Here is a 23,284-nt window from a genome sequence, read left to right as displayed (position 1 = left end):
TCAATATTGTTGACACCATATTGCGCCGTCGTGCACCTTGTTTGGCCTGTTCCTGGTCTTTGAAGATTGGATCCAGTTTCATGGAAACCAAAAGAGCCAATAGTTCTCGCTATATTCGCTGACTGTGCCCATCTTCAAGCATTGTCAGGATCTTGGTACGTTTATTTACGGATGACGACATGACATGACGATTTCATGATAATGAAATTTATAAGGCAGAGAAATTTTGTGTATATTTAATTGTAAATCTAAAACGAACGCGAAACGATTGTTTTGATGTTTTGGTACCTAATTAAAAACGACCACTATTTTACTTTTTCCGTTTTTTTATACAATATTTAATATGTTTTAATTTAGTCTTTATGTAATAAAGCTGGGTCAGAAAATTTTAAAGATATTAAAGATTTTCTAACCGAGCCTTTTACTTTGCTGTCCAGTGTATATTGTCTTTTAATGTAATGAGCATTTTAATCATATTAATAGGTCAGTATCGAATGTTTGGGTAACACTGACCCCCTGCCCATAGATCAACGCCCCTCGCGTGTTCCCTCGTTCGGACGCTCCTTTGTTACGCGGAATTTTTATGAAGATAGGCCACGCACAGAGCAATGTTATGAAAGCGATAGTTTGTATAGTTTCTCTATGTTAATTAATATAAATGTGTTCAATCATTACAGCCTGTACAGTCCACTGCTGGACATAGGCCTCCACAAGTTTACGCCAAAAATAACGTGAACTCATGTGTTTTGCCTATAGTCACCACGCTGGGCAGGCGGGTTGGTGACCGCAGGGCTGGTTTTGTCGCACCGAATAAATGTGTTATTGTTTATTTATTACCTATACAATCACATTATGTTACTAGGTACACACAAATGACAAAGATGTGGGTTTAGAATCGCTGGTTTTTGTGCAGTAAATAGGATTGATTTTATAATGGTTGTGTAATATGTTGATGACTTTGAAAGGAATAACTTTTGTGTTTCTTGTTGGATCTTCTCAGCAGAATCTACACACATTAACTATGTTTAGTTATTTATTAAACAATAACACATACTTTGTAAGTCGAGTTGTTGAGTTTGACTATTCGAAAGTACTCCTGATGTCAATTTAAGTACGAGTAAAAAACGGTTATTTATTTTGATATACTTTTAAATTATTTAGTCTTTGCCAAGAGTTCTTCTGCTTAAGATATGCTCGAAGTTAATTCACAATCCTCTTTTCTTCCACATCATCACTTCAGCCTATCGCAGTCCACTGCTGGACATGGGCCTCCACAAGTTCCCGTCAAAACTGGCGTGAGCTCATGTGTGTTGCTCATAGCCACCACGCATGTTTTCTTCCACATCGTAAGTAATTGTTGTAGTCATAGAGATCAATAAAAATAACAATAAATGGAAAAATTTATATGGTTGAAGAAAAGACAATACTTATTTAAAACATTGCATTAAAGTTAGTGAAGTTATTTCAGATTTGAACAGATAATTACCTCTTTAAGTTCGCATATGCTTATGATATGCGTTAGATATTTGTTTGAATATTGATGACTGTCATTATTAAAAGGTTCGAAATATTTAGTGAATGTTGGAAGCACGTAACAGGTGATTAAGATTTACAGTAGTTAGCGAGGGCCGCTCCCTAACGCTGTCAATTAATTAAGAAAAACGATGCGGCTATTACCGCTGTGATTTGATTGAATCGATACCAGTCAAAAGTCAGTGTTAAAAGCTATAGATCAGATATGATCAGATATGAGAATTTACACATTATATCAGATAATATGTAGAATACAAGAGACAATTTTAGGTTATATAATTATAATTTTTTGTTCTTAAACAATACAAAAAAGAAAAAAAAAAAACGATTTTGCATTGACAGCTATAGTTAATATTAGTATCACTCAAAAACGATTCATCACATCTTACTCAAATTTGCTCGAAATTTGACTACACAAGAAAAACCAGCTTTCAAATAAAATAAAGAATCACCAAAATCCATGAACGCACATAAAAAAACAATTGAAATGAAAACTTCCTCCACCATTTCAATTGGTCGAGTAGACAAAATCACTTTAATAGGATTAAGACACCATGTCTGCACCAGAAAAAAACCGCTAGAGAGCGAGAGAGATTAGTGTTTTGAAATGCTGATTTTGAAGTGATAATTTCTTATGGGAGGGTAAACCGCTTCGTTACGTATCGCGTTACGGCACCAGTCTGTCTGGCTTCTATTTCTCTCACACATACGGCACCGGTATGCAGGCTCCTCCCCTCTCACTCTAACCCACAGCGCTAGCTGTATTTCGGACAGACGCTTCTTTCTCTCTTAGATTAATTTAAGTTATAACTTCTGCCGGGCGTCCCGAGATGCACAGGTTTTTTTACACACACGGTTTTCTGTTGCTAAGGTAATCAACTAACCAATACCAAATAGACAAACATTAATTAATGTTATTAATCAGCATATAAATAAATCATAGAACAGCCTCACGAGTGTTATCAAAAGTTCTCCTTGGTTGATAGTGTGTCTTAAGTCAGTCAGTCAGTCAGTCAGTTCAGCCTATTGCAGTCCACTGCTGGACATAGGACTCCCCAAGGTCGCGTCTGACATTCCGGTTTTCCGCAATCCTCATCCAGCCTACATCGGCAATCTTACGTAGATCGTCGGTCCAGCGGACCGGAGGACGTCCCACACTGCGTTTGCCAAGGCGCGATGTCCACTCAAGGACACGTCTGCTTCAACGCTCATCGGCCCTGCGACACAGGTGATCAGCCCACTGCCACTTCAACTTGCTAATTCGGTTAGCTATGTTGGTTACTTTCGTTCTCTCGCGGATAGTCTAAAGTACTAATTTGAAACGCCCAGCAAACGAGCAGAGTATTCAAGGTCGCCCTTATCAGTAGATATCTAGAGGATTTACGCTATAAATGCGTGCAGTATCATTCAGTAGCTATATACAGGTGGAAAAAGAATATAAAGGGGGTTTGAACTGGAAAAGGATGGGTTGGAGGATATTTAATAAAGAAGATACTTCACGCTATTGTGTGACCTACTAAAATTATCTAAAGTTATAATCGTTATCATATGCCCTGCCCTATATACTGTAATCGTAGCATTATATTATTTATTTACTACCAATAAAATGGACTGTAAAGATAAAACAATCAGAAGTGTATGTTTGTTACTCTATCTGAATGTGCTTATTTCAGGGTTAGGTCATGTTTGACATGTTTTTCTTCTATGGATATTCTATGTATATTGACGCAAATTGCAGGTTAACAGCCAAGTACTGATAAACATCTACGAAACTAAATCTCATTACGATATATGAAAAAATATTTATCGATATATTTACTACGTTCATCATCATTATCATTATATGTATTTTCAAATAAAAAACATGTTTTTATTCAAAACATGTTTTATTATTTTTTACCGAAAGTATACTTGTAGGTAATAAATGTTTAATAGAACTCGATTCTCAGGGAACGTATTCTGGCAAAAACTCTTTGAAGTTGTTCTCCCAAAACTCAATGTCATCTTTATCTGGATACCTTCCAGGAACTAAATTCTCACCAATTTCCAAGTAGTCTTGTTTTTCCATTGTGTACGGTAGCCACTTGACACCCAAGCTATCATCAGGCGTTGGATCACTGAAAATTAAAAATAATTATTTTTGAAATGATAATTTTATTCTTTTTAAGTGTGTTTAGTTAAAAATTATCGTAAAGTTTTTATTTAAAAAAAAAATAATTTTTGCAAGGTTTTTTTTTAAATAAAAATTTGGGAAATCGAGGTTTGAAATAGAACACTTTAATGTGAAGAAAAATATGTACTTCCAATACATTGATTATTACATTTCCTTTCTTTTTTAACTTTATTTGACATCTATATATATGACTATGACATCTATTTCAATAAAACTCAAGCACGGGACTCAAAATTAACTGGAGCTGTTGAGTGTGAGGTGTTTATTTGTTGAGTTATTTAAAAATCATGCAAAAGGACAGGTGCGAGTGAACTCATGGTATGCTGAGTAAGTACAATGTAAAGCAAAATGTATTTACCCGTATTTTGCAAAGTTTGTCCACAGGGTTGTCACCTGTTCAATCATTTTAAATGTAGTCGAATTCATATCAACATCCTTAAAGGGAAACGTATAACCGAGATCGTCACTATGAGCCACTACAGGTCTATAGCTGAAAAGCTCTCGTAGCCCTGTATATTCTATAAACATGTTCACGTCAGATTTGCACGTGAATTTGTACAAATAACTTTTATTCTTCTTATTTTTAGCAATAATTTTCTCTTGACTTATTGTTCCATATACAAAAGTTTCCATATTTAAATACTTTAGTAAATCATCCAAAGTCTTCTTGGAAGCAATTTTGTTCTTCAAATAAAATTTTTTAAATTTTCTACCTATCTCCATTTGTGTTTTCAGCGGAACGTCGGTTATGTATGGTTCAGGAACAAAAAATTGTAAGAAGTGATTGGCCTGATCAAAAACTCTAGTAGCATTAATACCCATCGAGAAATATAGTATTGCTTCATCCTCTGTATAACCATTCATGACCTCAACTCCCTCGTGTATGCCTTTCTTGAGTACCTCGTATGGATGTCCATAGAAGAACCTTTCGTTATTACCAAACTGTTTTTCTGGAACAACGCCAAAGTAAACGTATGGTGCCTCTTTACCATACTGCCAATAAGATAATGCTATTTTTATATTAACAAGATTTTCCTTGGGTTGCGCTTTAAAGAACTCATAAATTTCCTTGTCGTCTGTTGAGTTACATCCGAGTTGTTTAGCGAGTAGCAAAGCTCGGTCTCGTGCTCCAAACGTGTTTGGCCACCACGAGGTTAGCGTACCACTTTGTGTGATAGCTCGTTTGAAGAGACCTTTGCTCATGGGTGATACTAAGTGGAATGATACACTTGCTCCACCAGCGCTCTCACCAAATATCGTAATATTATCAGGATCACCACCAAATTTTCTAATGTTTTCTTTTACCCATCTCAATGCTGCCACTTGATCTTTCATTCCAGCATTGCCTGGTATATCTTCTGTGTCTAAAGAGAGATAACCCAAGACTTCTAATCTGTAGTTTATAGTCACGAGGATTACATCTTTTCTGACCAAAAATTGGGGTCCGTATTCATCTTCATCACCATTGCCATTGGCGAATCCACCTCCATGAATGAAAATCATGACCGGGAATGGTTGCGACGGGGTAATGTTTGGGCTATACACGTTGAGATACAAGCAATCTTCACTTCCAGTTGGTGGGCCGGGTACATCAGTAAAGGATTCGTAATAAAAGCAGTGCGATGAATGCTCCGTGGCATTGCGTACTCCCTCCCATGGTGTCTTCGGTTGAGGGGCCTAGAAATATGTGGTACTTGATAACAATTTACCTCTATTCATTAACTGTATTAAAGTAATAATAAAATAAATAAATATAATAATAACATTTTTAGATTAATAAATTTAATATTACCTTAAATCTTAGATCTCCGATTGGTGGTTCAGCATAAGGGATACCTTTAAAGCTGTAGAAGGGACATCCATATGGATTACTAACAACTTGTCCTTGTAAGATACCTTCGTTTACTTGTACTTGAATTAATCTTGATACCAAAAGAGATAGTGTCAAACACAATTCCATTGCACTGGTTAAAAATATCTAATTAGCAAAATAAATTAACCTCAACATCACAGATAGTCCAAATAGGTGATCGATTCAACGCAGTGAGAACTCTAACAACTGTAGTTATTTACGAATTAATAACTGACCCGTGACCCTACGTTATCACATTACTCAATTACGTAGTAATAGCATTGTTAGGGCTGTCTCAAGTACTCATTTTATTTGTCAGTAGTGAACATCTCAATTTTGTTTGGATATTATAAACTACAGGTTGTGGGCTGATGGTGGTTGATGGTGGTTATCGTGCTTGACTTATAATCCTGTAAATTATAAATATGAATAAATTATAGTATTCGATATCATGAGGTCTGAGAGCAATTATACAGTATACATTAAGTTATTAATTAAAATTTAATTTTATATATTACTATATAGGCTATATTTTATTGTTATTGAACAAAAAAAATCATTGAAAAATAATAGTATGTGTAAATCAAGTCGGAGAAATACGAGCGAGATGAAAACTTTACAAGATATTTGTATCACAAAAATAATTAACGATCAATGAAGTGGGCAAGGCTCGGCTAGTTACTAATATAGTCAAATAAATAGGGGTACATAGGCGTGCCATATACGCTGTGATCGTTAATAGATAATAATATTTTGTGCAAGAATATGCAAGAAAATGTTTAAACTCAAAATCTTCGTAACACTAGTGTATTGCTTCTAGCTTCATAATTAATAATAATGCAAAACTGACTGTAACTCAACTGTAACTCATTACTGTGTGTCGTAAGAGGCGACTAAGGGATTACACAGTTCCCATACCACCTTGGAAATTATAAAGCTGACCGATGGCGGGATAACCATTCAACTGTTGAAACAACTGGCCAAAGACGGGCAGCAGCGTCTTCGGTGCGACAAACCCAGCCCTGCGGTCACCAACCCGCCTGCCCAGCGTGGTGCTTATGGGCAACACAGATGAGTTCACGCCATTTTTGGCGCGAACTTGTGGAGGCCTATGTCCAGCAGTGAACTGCTATAGGCTGAAATGATGATGATGATGAACTCATTCGTGGTCCTATGTTGTCGCTAAGTCCTAGTCCTCTAAACCATGGCACCTAAACATACTAGTAGATTACGATAATAATTAGCATCCCTGAATAAATTCTTGGATTATATTGATCAAGAGACGGTCTATAACTATTGAATAAGTATAGTCAGATAACTACTTAGGTACGTTGAAAATACTTACAAAGTAACGATTGTTCGACATCAGCTCAAAGACTGACTGGGTAAAAGAAAACCTTTCAGATGCTTTACGGTCATAGCCAAATAGTACTGTTCAGATGTAGTGTTATGTACCTGTGGTTAAGGTTGCCAGAGCTCCTGAGTATGTTCTGTGCTGGGTAGTAACAGTGGCACGAGCTTTTAATGCTTGTGCTGTTACAAGCGTTCATAAGATGAACTGTAAGCTTGTTTGCCACGATAGTGATATCAAAAGATATACAAAATCTTTATGTAATGTTATAAATCATCATCATCATCATCATCATCATCATCATCATCATCATCATCATCATCATTATCATCATCATCATCATCATCATTATCATGGGCTGGGCATGCGGGTTGGTGAATGTTATAAATGAAGTATAAGAATTTGTTTGCCTTAAAGTGTCAAATGTCAATTGTTTGTAATTTATTGGTTAGTTTTTAAAATTTACTTTTGTAAAGTGAAAAGCATTTGAAGAAAGACTATAGGCTAAATATAATGTTAAATATTAAAATATTTGTAGAAGTAACTACATAACAGTACATCATACTGTACACATTATATTTGTATATTTATCAATATAATATAATGCGTTATCAATTGTTTTTTGTTGTAAGTATAAATGTTTATTTTTTAATTGATCATTAGATAATTTAACATAATTTCAAGTTATTTTCCTGTAATATATTGTTTACTTTTTAAAAATAATAGAGCATCTTGATGATAAGTTGTCTCGATAGTCACGGCAACTAGCTGATGGGTTGGATAGGTTTGATGTCTGCCCATGTTTGTCGTGTGTTGATTATAGTTTAATTTCATTTCCAGAAAAAAATCGTACAAAGTCTTAATATCCTAGGTGATGAGAATAATGCACTTTACTTTTTCAAGGAATACAGTATGAACTTTTTTTACTCGTTTCACATGCTATAACATGGGCCACTTTTGATTCATTGTAAGTTTACAACTAAGAAAAAAGGGGATAACCAGAAGTGGAAGAAAGCCTATTAACAATGTAACAAACGCTCTATTCATATAGTGGCTTAGTTTTGTACGTACAAATATTTAAATTATTGCCTCGCACATCTATGTTATTTATACTAAAGACGAAAAAGGACGAAAATTTAGATTTTTTTTCCTCAGTAGGTTAGTTAAAAGCTTATGTTAGCATAAGAAGACCAAATTATAAAAGCGACAGCCGAAGGTTGCAAAAAAAGCAAAGTTTAATTTAAAATTAAATTTATTATTATTAAATTATAATTAATTACACGTGACAATTGTTCGATGTGAGAAACAAGAGTGACTTAAAATTTAAAGATCGCTCAGTCGGAGCATCGGGTTGTTTTGGGTTCTTCGTGTTGGGTCGTTTTCACACGGTGCCCAGGTGCGATGCTCAGGTGCGATGCCCAGGTGGGAAAGTTTCATAACAAGCTCCGGCTACTGATTCGAGACGTGGGAATGTTTCGAAGCAAACTCCGGTCAGCAAAACCTGGCGTAGAGCGTTTCATAACAACCATATAAATATGTTAGGCTAATCTATTTGTGTATTTACAAACAGTATGACATACATTTTATATTATTTGGTATTTAATTTAGATCAAGAAAAGTCTTGAAATAAGCGTATTTTTACAATTTGTCAAACCATAAAGCAACAAAAATTATTATTTATGGAGCATATTCCGGCAAAAATTCCCTGAAATTTCTCTCCCAAAATTCCACCTCTTCTTTCTCCGGATGTGTCCCAGGAACTAAATTCTCGCCAATATCCAAGTAGTCTTGATTTTCAACTGTAAACGGCATCCACTTGACGTCCAAGCTGTCATCAGGCGTCGGATCACTGAAAGTAAAATATGGTCATTAAAATACTCCTTAAATTTCAAAAAAAAAAATCATCAAAAATTTTAGAGATTACGATTGATTTGATATTAAATTTTTTCAATTTGCACGCTTTTCATTTACTTTATAAATAGAAGTATTTATATATTACGTACGTACGATAATATATCTCGTTCGTACGAATCGTTCTTGCTCGAGAAATTTTTATTAAAAGCATTTTTAAAGAAATAATAATTTTAATTTACTGTCACTAAAAAGATGATGGTAATCATAAAGAGACTAACGTCCAGTACTAACGTAATTATTAAACACTAGCTGTACTCTGCGCACGTTGCTACGCTTTTTTTTTGGTCGTACCAACTCAGAATATATATATATATATATATATATATATATATATATATATATATATATATATATATATATATATATATACTAGCTGTGCCCGCGGCTTCGCCCGCGTTGATATCAGTGTGTCACAAAGTTTTCCAACAACACAGCAAACTTCCAGTGGAACTATTATCAAAATAGGCTTAGCCGTTCCGTAAACCTTCCTCTTGAAGCCCTCTCTCCATTGGTGAAACTGCATGAAAATCCGTTCAATAGATTTCCAGGGAATCGATCACATACACTTTTGGGGACTTTGTTTTATAATACACTAACTGTTGCCCGCGACTACGTCTGCGTGGTTATGAAGATATGCATTACTATTAAGATGCTTAACGCAATTATTTTTTTATTTCAGTCACTTGAGATGCTTATCACACTGGGTGACTTTTTAAAAGCCACAATTTAGTAAAATTTAATAGTTATATTTATAAAACCTCTCTAGACACAACATTTTTAGTTTTATTTTCAGGCTGCAGTATAAAAAACCTATCAGGCGAACTTATAGCTGTTGTAAATGTTTCATACAAACTATCAACCCCTATTAAACCCCCTTAGCGGTGGAATATCGCAAAATCCGTTCTTAGCGGACGTCTATTAACTATAATCTACCTCCCTGCCAAATTTAATCTTTGTCCATCCTGGACGGATGGGACCATCCAACGATTTTTGAGTTCTCGCGATGAGTGAGTCAGTGACCTTTCTTTTTTTTAAACGGTTTTATTTAGCTCACCCCGTTTGTTTTATTTTTTATTATTCTTGGGTCAAATTTAGTAATTCAAATTTCACCCTCTTCCTGTCAACCGATTAATCTGAAATTTTGTATACACTTTGGATTTTGGTGACAATACAATTATGTTTATTCATTATCATTATAAATTCAAGATGGCCGCCGCTACAAAATGGCGGATAATTTATGTTTTATTAATCCCATCAATATGGGTATCAAATGAAAGGGCTCAACAAGCAGAATACAATTTACTATAAAAAATTGAAATCCAAGATGGCGGCCGCTACAAAATGGCGGATAACGTAGGTTTTATCAATTCCATCAATATGGGTAGGTATCAAATGAAAGGGCTCAACAAGCAGAATACAATATACTATAAAACATTGAAATACAAGATGGCGGCCGCTACAAAATGGTGGATAACGTAGGTTTTATCGATCCCATCAATATGGGTATCAAATGAAAGTGCTCAACCAGTATAATCAATGTACTATATAAAATTAAAATCCAAGATGGCGGCCTCTACAAAATGGCGGATAACTTAGGTTTTATCAATCCCATCAACATGGGTATCAAATGAAAGGTTTCAACAAGTAGAATACAATTTACTATGCAAAATTGAAATCTAAGCTGGCCGCCGCTACCAAATGTCTGATTACAATTTTTTATCAATCCCACCAATATGGGTATCAAATAAAAGGGCTTGACAAGAAGAATACAGTGCACTATACAACCTCAATATTTAAGATGGGCCTTGCAATAATGAAGCACTAAATGAATTAAACAGAATGCGAAATAAAAACTAAAAACTAGAAAATAAAAATGGGTAAAAAAACTTTTTAAGTTAAACGGTTTTATGTTAAACATACATTGCAATGTTTAAGATAAATGTACTAAAAACCAAAAAATAATAAAATAGATACAGTCGTGGGAATTATAAACATATGCATAGACTAGACTAAAATAAAACCGTGGGGCACGTCAATTGTCTACAATCGTTGATTAAAATTTTGCAATGTATGTTTAACATAAAACCGTTTAACTTAAAAAGTTTTTTTACCTATTTTTTTATATATATACATTGCTATGTATTTATATAAAATAAATTTAGACAACTCCTCACCATCTATAGAGCATACGTTTTAAATTTCAAGTTTCTTACTTCAAAAACATAGGACTTTCATACAAACTTGCAACCCCCGTTTTACCCCTTAGGGGTCGCGTTTCGTAAAATCCGTTCTTAGCGGATGTTTACGTCCTATAAGGAGCCTATCTGCCAAGTTTCAAGTTTGTAGGTGTTATAGTTTCGGAGGTTTCGTGATGAGTGAGTCTACCTACCAGCCCCCGTTTTAACTCCAAAAGAGAGTTGATTTCTAAAGATACATTATTTGGTCACCTTTCTACCATCTATAAAGCATACATTTTAAATTTCAAGTCTCGTTCTTCAAAAACATAGGACTTTCATACAAACTTCCAACCCCCGTTTTATCCCCTTAAGGGTCGAGTTTCGTAAAATCAGCTCTTAGCGGATGTTTACGCCCTATAAGAAATCTACCTACCAAATTTCAAGTTTATAGCTGTTATAGTTTCGGAGATTTTGTGATGAGGGAGTCAACCTACCATCCCCCCTTTTAACACCAAAAGAGAGTTGATTTATAAAGATACTTTATTTGATCACCTTTCTACCATCTGTAGAGCTTACATTTTAAATTTCAAGTCTCGTTCTTCAAAAACATAGGACTTTCATACAAACTTTCAACCCCCGTTTTACCCCCTTAAGGGTCGAGTTTCGTAAAATTCATTCTTAGCTGTAGTTTACGCCCTATAAGGAGCCTACTTGCTAAATTTCAAGTTTGTAAGTGTTATAGTTTCGGAGATTTCGTGATCAGTGAGTCAACCTATCAACCCCCGTTTTAACCCCAAAAAGGAGTTGATTTCTAAAGATACATTATTTGGACACCTTTTCACCATCTATAAAGCTTACATTTTAAATTTCAAGTCTCTTACTTCAAAAACATAGGACTTTCATACAAACTTCCAACCCCCGTTTTACCCCCTTAGGGGTCGAGTTTTGTAAAATCCGTTCTTAGCGGATGCCTAAGTCTTATAAGGAGCCTACTTGCCAAATTCCAAGTTTGTACGTGTTATAGTTTCGGAGATTTCGTGATGAGTGAGTGACCTTTCGCTTTTATATATATTATAGATTATAGATTATAGATATATATATATATATACTAGCTGACCCCGCAAACGTTGTTTTGCCATATATTTTATTAACCTTCTCAATCCTCCCCTTATAACTTAGGAGAATGAAAAATAGACGTTGGCCGATACTCAGACCCACCCGATATGCACACAAAATTTCGTAATATTTTATTAACGCTCTTAACCCCCCCCCCCCCTAGAACATAGGGGTATGAAAAATAGATGTTGTTCGATTCTCAGACCTACCCGATATGCACCTAAAATTTCATGAGAATCGGTCAAGCCGTTTCGGAGGAGTTTAACTACAAACACCGCGACACGAGAATTTTATATATTAGATATGTTATAATCCAAAGCGGTAGTGGTTTAATAAATTGTCACAATTGCTTACTCAAAAAGTAGTCATCAGATCTCAATCAAATTTTAATGGGGCTACAAGACAAGCATCAGTTTTCGATTAAAATAAAAATCATCAAAATCAGCTTAGCAAGTGAAAAATTATGTGGTGAAGACAATGTAGGTCGACGAAAAAACAGTCAAGTAAGTACGCGTTATAAGATTTAACTCAAAAAGTACTTATTAGATCTCAATTAATTTTAAATACGGTGTGTATTATACACCTATACAATTAAGAACGAATGGCCTTGAAAAGTAGATAGAGAGATTACGTAAAGCACGTAGTCACGGAATCTTATATTAGGAGTGGTGGTCTGGAGTTACTCTTTGGAAAATGAGTATGAAAGAAGTATTAAATATAAATACATCATTATAATTACATGTTTAATATGACAAAAGAATTTAAATGAATATATATATATTTACCCGTATTTCGCAAAGTTCGTCCATAGGGTTGCTACCTGTTTAATCATTTTAAATATAGTTGAATTCATATCAACATTTGCTATTGGGAATATGTAACCGAGATCATCACTATGAGCCACAACGGATCTATAATTAAAAAGTTGATCTAATCCTGTGAAGAACGTAAACAAATTGATCTCAGATTTACAAGTGAATTTGTACAAATAATTTTTATTCTTATTATTTGCAATTATTTTGCTTTGACTAATTGTTCCATATACAAACAGTTCCATGTTAAAATATTTTAATAAATCATCCAAAGTTTCCTTGGACGCAGTCTTGTCCTTCATATAAAAATCTTTGAATCTTCTACCTATTTCCATTTGTGTATTTAGAGGAATATTTAAGGTGTATGTATCGGGAACGAAGAATTCTAAGAAGTGATTAGCCTGTTCAAATACTCTGTCTGCGTCAACACCCGTCGCAAAATACAGTATTCCTTCGTCCTCTGTGTAACCATTCATTACTTCCAGTCCTTCGTGTATACCTTGTCTAAGTACATCGAATGGATGTCCATAAAAGAATCTTTCTTTATTGCCAAATTCTTTTTCTGAAACAATACCAAAGGAAACATCCAGAGTGTCTTTTGTGGATTGCTGATATGAAACCGATATTCTTTTATTAACAAGATTTTCCTTCGGTTGCGCTTTAAAGAACTCATAAAGTTCCTTGTCGTCTGTTGAGTTACATCTGAGTTGTTTAGCGAGTAGCAAAGCTCGGTCTCGTGCTCCAAACGTGTTTGGCCACCACGAGGTTAGCGTACCACTTTGTGTGATAGCTCGTTTGAAGAGACCTTTGCTCATGGGTGATACTAAGTGGAATGAGACACTTACTCCACCAGCACTCTCCCCAAATATCGTAATATTATCAGGATCACCACCAAACTTTCTAATGTTTTCTTTTATCCATCTTAATGCTGCCACTTGATCTTTCATTCCAGCATTACCTGGGATAGCATCTGTTTCCAGAGAGAGAAAACCCAAGATTTCAAGTCTGTAGTTAAGGGTAACAACGACTACATTTTTTCTTACCAAAAATTGTGGTCCGTATGCATGATCATCGCCACTGCCGCTCACGAAGCCACCACCATAATTAAATACCATAACAGGGTAGGGTGTTGACGGCACAATGTTTGGACTATACACATTGAGGTACAAACAGTCTTCACTTCCGGTGGGCAGGTTAGTTTCATTTGTGAACATTTCGTATTTGTAGCAATGTGATCCATGTTCTGTCGCATTGTGAATTCCTTCCCATGGTGTCTTAGGTTGGGGGGCCTAAAAATTAAAAATGAATATAAAAAAATATAAATATATGGATCATTTTAAAGCTTAATATTGTCATTCAGTAACTCCCAAAAAATTATTATTATCTATTAAATCGTTAAATGGAGTAAATGATATTTAGTTATAATTACTTATTTATATGTATTACCTGAAATCTCAGATTTCCAACCGGTGGCTCAGCGTAAGGGATACCTTTAAAGCTGAAGAAGGGACATCCATACGGATTACTCACAACTTGTCCTTGTATGATACCTTCATTAACTTGAACTTGAATTAGTCTTGATAGCAAAAGAGATATCAAGTAGCAGGTATCCATTGCATTACTCAGAAATGTCTAAAAATAATTTATGTGTTATTTAATCAATCCTTTTTTCTGTCACATTAGTTTATTGTGTTACAAATTGAATATAAATTATTTTAGATGAAATTTAATAAAGTACAATAAACGGGACGAATATTGAAACAGCAATAAATATTATAATATTTGGATTGTGGTGACATTGGTGAAATATTATTTGTAAAGGTGATTCACGAAAGATTAAGCCACGAGATATTTTTTTAATGTTTCATAACGTCGCGTTTATCGATGTTGATATCTTAATCTAATCTCACCTTTTTTCTTTCCAAGAAATTGATAGTCCAAATGGATTTTTCTTTTTAGATTGTTTGATTTATGCATTTTTAATCACTTGTAAAAATCAAAGTATTTATAGTATAGTATTTTCCTTTCCCATTTTGGTCCTTTAACGAAGGTATTTTGAAAAATGCTGAAATAATGGATAAAATGATAACAAGTATATTATTAATGTGTAATTTTTTTGAGTTTCTTTTACAATCCTTAAATTCAGAATTTTTGAATATTTAACCTTAGTTGACGATATCAAAAACACCACTCACCGTTTTTTTTTTCAATTAACACAGAATACTGGCCAGGTAGACACATTATAACAAAATAAACAGCAAATGTTCGTGAGTTGCGTACTCAACCATGTGTTCGGTAGATGTTATACTTCAAATAAATTTTTGTTATTACAATTATTTTGTAAGTTTTATTAAATGCACTGTATTTAAATATCATGAAGTGATTATTTCAATAGCCATTGCATTGAAATATCGTCTTGATTCCCAAAAATCTCCGCGTACTAGAAAATTTCAAAAAATGCATACCGTGGGTTATTTTTATTTAGTGTTTTTATAAGGTAAGGCAAACAAACGTAAAGCCCACCTGGTGGTAGCAGTTACTATAGCTTACGAATTCCTGCAACATCAGAAGCATCGCAAGCATGTTGCCAACCCTACCCCCTAACTCTCCCCAGGAGCTCTGGATACCTTATTCACAACAGGAACACAATACTACATGAAAGAAGTATTATTTAGGTTTCCGTAAAGTCGGGCGACTCCAGGTTTTGAGCAAAATATGTCCTGCTTTGCCTAACCCCAATGAAATAAATTATTTACTTATGTCAGTAAATGAAATTAAAATACAAACGATTCGTAAAGCTTACTTCGAGGAACACAATTAAATGTAATGAATTTGTATCTCTTTATTTAATCATTTATTCACTAAATATGCTAATATATAATATTAAAATTTATACAATAATTAAATCTTAAAAAAAAAAACAATATTATGTATGTATTTGCTTACATTTTTACTAAAATTATAATCTTTTCTTATGGAACAAATTCTGGTAAAAATTCCTTAAAGTTACTCTCCCAAAATTCCAGCTCTTCTTTTTCTGGGTGTGTCGCAGGAACTAGATCCTCGCCAATATCTAAATAGTCTTCATTTTCTATCGTGTACGGAAGCCATTTTACACCTAAACTATCATCAGGTGTTGGATCACTGAAAGATAAACATGCTTTTACTGCTTTTTAAACTTAACCTTAAATTGTTTATATTACTATATACCTTCAAAATATACGAAAATTATAGTTCTGAAAACGAACTCTGACAATATGACGTAAAATAATTTATTTCAACTAGAATTAGTACTATTAACTTTTCTTAAGTAGGAATCAATAAACAGTACTTATGTAATTTAAAAGCAAACTTGTAAATTTTTATATATTAGAATTTATAGTTGAGAACAAAACAAACAATTTGTTTGTTATTACAGTTTAGGAAATAAATTGATACTTAGTAATAATCACAAAAATCTTTACCCGTATTTGGCAAAGTTTGTCCACAGTGTTGTTACTTGGTCAATCATTTTAATTGTACTTGGCTGCATATTATCCACTTTAAAGTTTGAAAAAATATAAGCTCCATCGTCACCATGACCTACTACTGTTCTGTGCTCGAAAAGATGTCCTAATCCATAAAAGTGTACAACTAAATTTAATTCTGATTTACAAGTAAATTTATATAAATACGCCTTATTTTCATTTCCCTTAGCAATGATTTTCTGTTGACTTATTGCTCCATATATAAATAATTCCATACCAAAGAACTTAACCAGATCATCTAAAGTCTCCTTTGAAGCTGTTTTGTTATGTAAATAAAAATTTCTAAACTTTTCCCCTATATCCATTTGGGTTACCAATGGAAGATTGACAGTGTACGGTTCAGGCACGAAAAATTCTAAGAAATGATTAGCTTGCTCAAATACTTTTTCATATTCAACATCTGCTGCAAGCCATAGTATTCCGTCATCGGGTACGTAACCGCTTATAACCGAAAGTCCCTCATGAATTCCGTTCCGGAGGACTTCAAACGGATCTCCGTAGAAAAATCTTTCATTATCTCCAAACTGTGTTTCTGAAACGATACCGTAGAATACATTTTGCGCTTCCTTTGAAGCCTGCCAATATGATATAGGTATTTGTCTTTTAAGAAGGTTTTCAGCCGGCTGCTCTCTGAGGCATTTAGCAATTTCTTGTTCGTCTTCTGAAGTACATCCCAATTCTTTGGCAAGTAATAAAGCTCTGTCCTTAGCTCTAAACGTTTTCGGAAACCACGATGTCATAGTGCCACTTTGCGTAATCGCCCTATTGAATAAACCTTTGCTCATAGGAGATACTAAGTGATAAGAGACGCATGCAGCTCCAGCGCTCCCACCGAATAAAGTTATGTTATCAGGATCACCACCAAAATTTTTTATATTTTTTTTGACCCATCTTAACGCTGCCACTTGGTCTTTCATTCCAGCATTACCAGGTATATCTTCTGTGTCCAGAGAGAGAAAACCTAAGGCATCGAGTCTGTAGTTTAATGTAACCAAAATAACGTCTTTTTTTAATAAATATTCGGGTCCGGCTGATTCTTCATTTCCACTGCCGCCAACAAAACCACCTCCATGTATCCAAACCATTACAGGATATGGATCTATCGGAGCTATATTTGGACTGTAAATATTGAGATACAAGCAATCTTCACTTACATTGGGCGTTTGATAGCTAAAGCACTTTTTTCCGTGACTCGTTGCATCATACACACCTTCCCATGGTTTCTTTGGTTGGGGAGCCTTAAAAATTAAGAAATATGTATATTCAAGTTAGCTCTTAAAAATTAATGTCATTCTCGTGCTGAAGTACAATTACAATTATGTACAGGCTGTTAAGAGACTAAAAACTAATTATACCTTAAACCTTAGGTCACCGACTGGTGGCTCAGCGTAAGGGATGCCCTTGAAACTGAAGTATGGACAGCCATATTCATTGTCTACAACTTTTCCTTCTACTATACCTTCACTGACTTCCACTTGAATAGGTGTTGATAGAAGGAGAGTAAGGTAGTAGCAAATATCCATTTTACTGTAAAAAAGGTAATTAAAAACTGTGTATTAATTCCAATGTTTACTTTTTTTTCTTGCCAAAATAAATAACACTATACAGTTTTACAATAAATTTAAAAAATTGGTAAATAGAAGAAAGTACTTTTTAAATGAAATATTCCGTTTTTATGGCTTTTAATATTTCAGAAATAGCATATATGTTGTCTCCAACATAATAACAAAGATATAGTTAGTATAAAGTCAAAAATTTTAAATGTATAATAATAACTTACGTTTATAAAATATTATTTCCCTATAAAATTATGTTAGAGGAGTTGACACTGTAAGTCAACATGGTAAAGTGACAAGTTATTTTTATTTTATTTTTTTTTATTTATCTTTTTTATACCGAATTGTTACAAGATCAAGATGGATAATATATCAAATAGGTGTTTGATAAAATGATATCTATTATAAAAAAAACTAGCTTTGACCGCGGCTTCGTCCCCGTGGATTTTAATAAAAAAGTTATTGTTCAATTTGAAGAGTTATAAAATAAATAAATTTCTACAATAAAAGTAGCCTTAATTACTCCTTATTACATCAGCTATCTGCCAGTGAATGTGTCCAGTGTCCCGTCAAAATCTGTCTAGCTGTTTCAGAGATTAGCCAACGCAAGACGCTTGCGATGTTTTCGGTGTTGCAGATATCTATAAGCTAGTGTAATCTTACCGCCAAGTGAGACCGTACGCTTGATGCAAAAAAAATCAAATATGAGGTATTTTTATTCATATAACATTCACATCGACAAGTAGTATAATGTAGGTAGTAAAAAAAATAGTCAACTAATTACGCATTATTAAAGATAACTTAATATATATGTATATATATACACACACATATATATATATATATATATATGTATATATATATATATAATATCACGATCAGTTTTGGATTAACAAAAATATCTTCAAAATCGCTATGTGGTTACGGCAGTAAGCTGTGGGGTTACGGCAGTAAAGAATATAGCCACCCCCTCTCTTTCCGTGGGTGTCGTAAGAGGCGACTAAGGGATAACACCGTTCCACTAACACCTTGTAACTTAAAAAGCCGACCGATGGCGAAATAACCATCTAACTGCTGGCTTTGAAATACACTGGCCGAAGACGGGCAGAAGCGTCTTCGGTGCGACAAAGTCAGCTCTGCGATCACGGACCCGCCTGCCCAGCGTGGTGACTATGGGCAAAACACACTAGTTCACGCCATTTTTGGCACGAACTTGTGGAGGCCTATGTCCAACAGTGGACTGCGATAGGCTAAAGTGATGATGATGATGATGGCAAAATCGGTACACCCAGTAAAAACCTTTGAGCTAAAACATAAAAATTAGAGATGCCACGAATAGTAATTTTGCCGAATACCGAATACCGAATGTTCGGCGAGGCTCTTGGCCGAAGCGCCGAACATTCGGCAGCCGAATATTCGGCCACACTTAGTACTTTTCGCGAGCGAAAACTTGCATCGCTGAAGTACCTAATACGTTTGGTAGGCGCGGGTGGTTTTGTTTCATATTTTCATTTGTGATTGTGATTAGGTCACGGTCGTGTCACAACCTGTTTTATTTGTTGATCGTTAGTGCATCGTACGTACTGTATACTAAAATATAAGTATATAACATTTAACGTGATTGATTACCATAAGAAATATCATCGTTTGTTCGAAAAAAGCAAAATGAATCAATTTAATAAGAAATCGCCTATTTTGAACTATTATAAAATTTATAGTGAAGACAATAAACCGGCAGTTTGTTTGTTGTGTTTGTTTCTTACTACTGGTAGATTTTAAATATTAATTTGTTAGTTCTTTTTTGGTTTAATAAATATCTTTGTGAGTAATATTATGAGTTTTTTTCATAATTTATTTGGTAATCCTTACTGTATTTTATCATAAATAAGGAAGTAAATCTGTTTATCATGATTTCACGCCCAAACTGCTGAACCGATTTAAATGAAATTTGGTACACAGATAGCCTAGAGCCTTAGAAAGGACATGGGCTACAATTTACGCGAAGTCGCGGAAAAACAGTTAGTAAGTAATAAAAAATTGCTATTCGGTATTCGGCCAAATGGTTAACCATATTCGGCCGAATACCGAATAGCGAAAAAAAGAGGCCGAATAGCCGAATACCGAATAATTGCCGAATATTCGTGGCATCTCTAATAAAAATACAGTTGAATTGGTTAAAATCGAGATGATGGACCATCGATTTATGTGATTTTGAGGGGAGGAGGGGCAAGAGAGAGGGGGGGGGGGGGTTACCCCCGGTACCACTCCCACCTACTACCCCCACTAACGCCATGGTTATGGAGATATCCATGGTTAAAGTTTTGAGGTTAGAATAACGCTATTAGCTCATTATAATGTACTTTGTACAAAGATAAATAATTATCATCCAGTATTAGTGACTACTTTAATAGTGATAAATATCTTTTTAAGAATAAACAATGTTTGTGATTAAGCACGTATCAATAATTAGTTACCTAAATTGATTTATATATTAGTGACGTTATTTTTATTTTTAGAGATTAGAATATAAGATATTGTCACAACAAAAAAAAAAAAATCAAACAACGAAGAAGCTTATGCTGATAAAGCACTAGTATTTATTAAACACAATGTTTAACCCGGCGCCAATGACGTGAAAATAATTACTAGAACGACGATGCCGGGTCATATTGACCCGAATTTTATCGATAATTATTAAAAACAATAATAATAATAATAATATATTCTTTATTGTACAACAAAATATAAACAAACAGTAGTAATTACAAAATAAAAGATGTACAAAGGCGATCTTATCGCTGAAGAGCGATTTCTTCCAGATAACCTTTGGGCACAGGACATGATATAGTAGTGACGGATAGGAAGTGTACAATATTCTTAAGGATGAATAAAAAAGTGTATGATAGATTCATTAATTCATACAAATACACATATAAGTACAAATATCCATACATAAATAATCAAAATAGTATTAATATACGTGTATAAATGTAAAATATATATTGATAATATAAAATATGCATGTTAAAATCTGAATATTATTATATGTTAAGGGACATATAGTACTTCTTTAGACGTTGCTTAAAACAGGCTGGAGTAGAAGCACGTCTTATTGAAAGCGGAAGTGAATTCCAATTATCGATAATTATAAAAAAAAAAACAAATAATTAACGCGTTGGCGCAATGGTCACAGCACTGGTTTGTGGATGTTGCGTTGGCGGTTGCGGGCTCGATCTCCGCACATGACAAACATTTGTATTGGCCATATAGATGTTTGTCATGGTGTTTGTACAGTCCTTGTGGGTCTCCCCTACGTGCCTTGCAGAGCACGTTATCACGATCCTTCTCCCACAAAGAGGCCTATGCTCAGCAGTGGGATATTACAGGCTGAAACGTTTTAAAAAAAAATAGCAAGTCACCTTAATTTTAATGATTGTTTAGTAAAAAAAGGTTTTGCTTAGGTAGTAGAATAAAAATAATAACAATAAGTTCTAGAAATTAAACTGTTATTAACTTTTACAATAACATATATATAATCGATCTTGAATACATATCATGTTTATATTTAACATGAGAAAAATACTAAATAAGTAAATAAACGTGACGTGAGGTCATAATTATCCGTTTTCACTTAACACACTTGTTTCTCCCAGTGCACGTGGCGTCGCACTAAGCATATCAATGGAACAGTTAGAAGGCGATCATATCTCCAGCTACTCAAATTTTCGACCCATTCGACCGAAATGAAAATAAAATATCAGTTTAAAATTGTCTCGGGTCAATATGACCCAGCGTCAATTACGCCGGGTTAGTAAATACTATCAGTATTTTTATTTTATTTTATCTATACTAATATTATAAAGAGGGAAAGTGTCTAACTTTGTTTGTTTGTAGGGGGTAATTTTCGCAAATCCAGATCCGATCATGAAAATTCTTTCATTAACAAAGAGCTACACTATTCAGGAGTGATAAAGGCTATAATTATGTTATTGTTATTAGACAAAAACTCCATTGAAAAATAATGGTATATGTAAATCAAGTCAGAGAAATACGAGCGAGAAGAAAACTTCACTATTTATTTGCATCACAAAAATAATTAACGCCCAACGAAGTGAGTACGGGTCGGCTAATTACTTATATTTTGAGACAGGAGTGTTGCTTGGAGGGGTTTGAGTCAAATATAATATGTAGTATGTGAATACAAAGGAACTAAACAAGGATCCAGTTTGGATCCGTTATCATTCGATATTTTCATTAGCAATTTGTTATTTTAAATAAAGTATATGTCGGCACTGAACAATTTTTGTTAATAGTTTAAGTAGGTTAATAATGGAAAAAAAACAAAGTAACTATATTCATAGAGTTTTATTTCGTTCAAACTTTAACATGTTGTAAAATGTCAGTTCCTTTACTCCTACTGGTTCGTGGTAGTCACGTCGGTAGTTCATATCCTGGCTGGTTTCACTCCATACTCCAGGTTAGAAGTACTGCAACACAAATAATGCATGAAGGTGTATATAATTCATTACTAAAATCAGGGTTGAAAACCTGTATATAATTCATTACTAAAATCAGGGTTGAAAACCGTTTTTTTTTTATTTGTGTGGTACAAAAAGTTCAAAACTAGCTTTCTGTATTCTAATCAGATGAGACCCCTTCATAAATAATTTATTTAAAAGCATTTATTCTTCAAGTGCACACACACAGGTACCTAACAGGCTTTTGTTTTGATAAAGTTAAAAACGGTATTTTGGTATCAACTTTCACTTCAAATGAAAATTATCGATAAAACTTACACAACACTATTCTTTACATATCAATAAGTTAAGTAAATAAAGTTATGATTTACACAGTTATTTTACGCGGTAATAAATTATATTGTGTGCTTACCGATATTCGTCTAGAGGAAATTTTGCCATGAATATCTTTTTTTAGCCGTCCATCGACAAGTTTTTACTCCACATATTTCGCACTTTTTCTTTTTGAATTCACTTCTTTTTACCTTTGTGATTGTCTTGAGTACTTTCTAGACGATCACTACACCCAAAAATATAGCAAATAATTAGATTGTTTTATGAACAGAGCACAGATCCGACTTCTCAGCTACACACATTGCAAAAGAGAAACATCAAGTTAACGTCAACATAACGTAGTGGCTATATCCACTTTGGTCAACATGACACGGCATGGTGGCCAAAGGTGGGGGCGAAGTACGATCCGCCTAAATTCGAATGCCGTCAATTATATACTGCTTTGCAGATGTCGATGTTTTT

General features: G+C 34.1%; 3 protein-coding genes and 1 long non-coding RNA gene across 4 annotated transcripts; all 4 read right to left on the bottom strand.

Annotated features, from left to right (window-relative positions):
* Window positions 1–3,400: 3,400 nt before the first annotated feature.
* Window positions 3,401–5,666, bottom strand: LOC123658407 (juvenile hormone esterase-like). Its single transcript, XM_045593834.1, has 3 exons — window positions 5,499–5,666; window positions 4,065–5,383; window positions 3,401–3,650 (listed from the first exon to the last, which is right to left on the bottom strand). Exons 1-3 carry the CDS (start codon window positions 5,664–5,666, stop codon window positions 3,479–3,481), a joined length of 1,659 nt encoding a protein of 552 aa, XP_045449790.1. The 3' UTR covers window positions 3,401–3,478.
* A 2,920-nt stretch (window positions 5,667–8,586) lies between these two features.
* LOC123658630 (bile salt-activated lipase-like) lies at window positions 8,587–14,497 on the bottom strand. The gene is made up of 3 exons (XM_045593995.1): window positions 14,375–14,497; window positions 12,902–14,217; window positions 8,587–8,758 (listed from the first exon to the last, which is right to left on the bottom strand). The coding sequence occupies exons 2-3, from the start codon at window positions 14,140–14,142 to the stop codon at window positions 8,587–8,589; spliced, it is 1,413 nt and encodes a 470-aa protein (XP_045449951.1). The 5' UTR covers window positions 14,143–14,217; window positions 14,375–14,497.
* Window positions 14,498–15,846: 1,349 nt separating this feature from the next.
* LOC123658629 (cholinesterase 1-like) lies at window positions 15,847–17,602 on the bottom strand. The gene is made up of 2 exons (XM_045593994.1): window positions 16,393–17,602; window positions 15,847–16,072 (listed from the first exon to the last, which is right to left on the bottom strand). The coding sequence occupies exons 1-2, from the start codon at window positions 17,538–17,540 to the stop codon at window positions 15,901–15,903; spliced, it is 1,320 nt and encodes a 439-aa protein (XP_045449950.1). The 5' UTR covers window positions 17,541–17,602; the 3' UTR covers window positions 15,847–15,900.
* Window positions 17,603–22,361: 4,759 nt separating this feature from the next.
* LOC123658344 lies at window positions 22,362–23,203 on the bottom strand. The gene is made up of 2 exons (XR_006743857.1): window positions 22,902–23,203; window positions 22,362–22,498 (listed from the first exon to the last, which is right to left on the bottom strand). It is a non-coding gene; the product is annotated as an uncharacterized LOC123658344 (long non-coding RNA).
* Window positions 23,204–23,284: the final 81 nt, after the last annotated feature.

The sequence above is a fragment of the Melitaea cinxia genome, chromosome 12 (assembly GCF_905220565.1).
Source record: "Melitaea cinxia chromosome 12, ilMelCinx1.1, whole genome shotgun sequence".
Lineage (NCBI taxonomy): Eukaryota > Metazoa > Arthropoda > Insecta > Lepidoptera > Nymphalidae > Melitaea > Melitaea cinxia.
Note: the sequence above shows the minus strand (reverse complement) of the source record. Positions and strands in the feature narration are given on the sequence as shown.